This window comes from Pygoscelis adeliae, unplaced genomic scaffold (genome assembly GCF_000699105.1).
Source record: "Pygoscelis adeliae isolate BGI_AS28 unplaced genomic scaffold, ASM69910v1 Scaffold206, whole genome shotgun sequence".
Taxonomy (NCBI): domain Eukaryota; kingdom Metazoa; phylum Chordata; class Aves; order Sphenisciformes; family Spheniscidae; genus Pygoscelis; species Pygoscelis adeliae.
This window is the reverse complement of record NW_008825052.1, coordinates 697,034-699,459: the sequence shown is the minus strand read 5'-3', so window position 1 is coordinate 699,459 and position 2,426 is coordinate 697,034. Positions and strand designations below refer to the sequence as shown.

Sequence of the window (2,426 nt, the reverse complement as noted above, 5' to 3'; positions counted from 1 at the left end):
CGCTAGAACATCTCCATGCTCATCAAGGACAAAATGAAGAAATCCACTTAGCAGGATCTTCGCATCCAGCTCAGCACGTGCAGTTGACCCAGGGATCAAGTCGACAGTCTCACTCTAGCCAAGATACGGTTCCTTCCCATCAAATCAGTGAAGAACGGAATCAAAGTGTACACGTTTCTGAGTCCCATCAGCAGTCTCTGTCAGTAAATGAGTCATCTCATGAGCATCCTATTCAAGGACAGGCTTTCTGAAATGCTTATTTGTCATCAGAGGGCTAGGCTATAGCATGCTTCTCATCCAGGCAGCGATTACACGTATCGCACTTCCTTTTCTGCAGCATAATCTGTCGGAAGATGCATTTCTTGGTGATTTTTGATGGGTGGCTTTCAGTTTTCTTAACCTTATTTATTTTGGACTTTTTTTTTTTTCCAGATTGGTATTTCTCTACCACTTAGTCCATACCTCACGAGCGATTAATGTGGGGTTTTGTGCCTCATACACATGCATGCCTACTGCGGAGATATTTGGGCCCTTATTTGCATTTCTGAGTGAGTCTCCAGAGAAGTGTACCTTGCTGGTAGAAGAACAGTGTTTAAGATGTCTGCTGATCAGAAAGTACGACTTCTCTGATGAAGTCAACATTACCGAACTACTGTCAAGCTTAAGATAACCGATACTTTTTGCAAAGCTAACACCACGTGTCTTAACGTTTAATGAGCTTTCTTTCTGCAGGTTAATGTATAATTTTCTATGTGATCATTCCCTTAAGTGCATTTTGATTTATTGACTACCGGGTTTGTTTGTTTTGGGTTGAAATTGTTGCAGCCTGTGACTGGCCCTGGATCGCCCCTTCTGTTTACTGTATGCTGTCCAAGTTTTGCTCCTCAGAAAGGCTTTAGCCGTTGCACTTGAATAGTGGCAATGAGATGCGGTGGTTACACTGGACAACAGAAAAGCGCAAATTCTGCTCTGTTAGTTCTGCCGCTCACTCTCTGTGTGACTGTGGGCAAGGTAGTTGACCTCTGTGCCTTAGTTCCATCATCTAGTAAGTGGGGATAGCGTTCACGCGCTCTGCCAAGCACTTTGAAGAGCTCTTGATGTTGAAGGCACTGTCTATTGAAGTGCAAAAGTCTCTTCCTGACAGGACTCAGTCTAAGCTTAGGAGCCAGTGTATATTTAAACTGTTATTTTTTGTACTTTTGAGAGCAGAATGTAATGGTACTTTTAATATATGTAAAAGCTGGTAATTGTTTTTGTGGGGACTTGAACAATGACTAGAATCATTTCAGAGCATAATGAGCTGTATAAATGGGGCATATCGTGTTGAAGTTGTACAGCTGTTTTCGCTGACTAGATTAGATGTGTACAGATTGTTTTCAATGCCTGACTGACTGACTGCTAACACAAAAGATTCGACATCTTAATAAAATGCCATGCCAGAATACACGCTTTGCGTTTTCAAGTTTGGCTACTGGTAACATCTCCCATAGTGTACTAGTGTGTTAAAATCCAGATGAAATGCCTCTGGTGCTTAAAGCAACGTGCTCAATCATCACTTCCGTTTTAAAATGTCATACTTGTGATTTACTTTGATATTTTATGTTTCGACAAACGAAAAATGTAAAAATGAAGGAATTAGCAGGTGAATTTAGAAGCAAAACAAAAAATCTTTGTACGTGCTTGGCTTATATGACTGCCCAGAGAGAGTCACTGGCATAAAAGCCCAGTGCATAGAATGATGGAATAATTTAGGGTGGAAGGGACTTCTAGAGGCCATCTGATCCATCACCTTCCTCAAAGCAGGTACGCCTAGATCATGTCGCTGTTGTCTGGTTGAGTTTTGAACACTTTCAGGGACGGAGATCCACAACCTCTCGAGGCCACCGGTTCCAGTGTTCGACCATATTGGCCGGGAAAAAAATGTTTCCTGTATTTAATTGGAATTTCCCACATTCCGGTTTGCGTCCACTGCCTCTTGTCCTACTGCTGCGCCTCCGAGAAGCGTCTGGCTCTGTCTTCTCTACACCCTCCCATTAGGTAGCTGAAGACAGCAGTAAGGTCCTCCCAAAGCCTTCTCCTCTTAAGGCCTGAACAAACCCAGCGCTCTCAGCCTTTTCCATCATGTGCTCCAGCTCTTTAATCACCTTGGCAGCCTTCTGCTGCCCTCAGTCCAGTATGCCAGTTCTGTCTCGTTCTGGGGAGCCCAAATTCTGGACGACATTCCTTCTTCCAGTCTAGACTACTCGGCTGGCTCCCGACCATGTGCTGCTGGAGTTTGGGTAAGTATCTCCATTTTGTCGAAGTACTAGATCAGTTTTTATACAAATGGATCATGAAAAGGGTAGGCAGTGGGAATAAATCAATGTAAAAAAAAAAAAAAAAGTCCCACAGCAAAACTCTAGTTAGGCTTTTCATCTTTTGTTTTT

The 2,426-nt window shown here is 43.0% G+C and overlaps 1 protein-coding gene across 1 annotated transcript in view; it reads left to right on the top strand.

Moving 5' to 3' along the window:
• Window positions 1-2,112, top strand: part of ZBTB24 (zinc finger and BTB domain containing 24) — a 9,891-nt gene extending 7,779 nt beyond the window's left edge. The window contains exon 8 of the mRNA XM_009326404.1: window positions 1-2,112. This exon is cut by the window's left edge and continues 20 nt beyond it. Within this exon, the coding sequence (XP_009324679.1) occupies window positions 1-251 (251 nt within the window). The 3' untranslated portion in view covers window positions 252-2,112.
• Window positions 2,113-2,426: the final 314 nt, after the last annotated feature.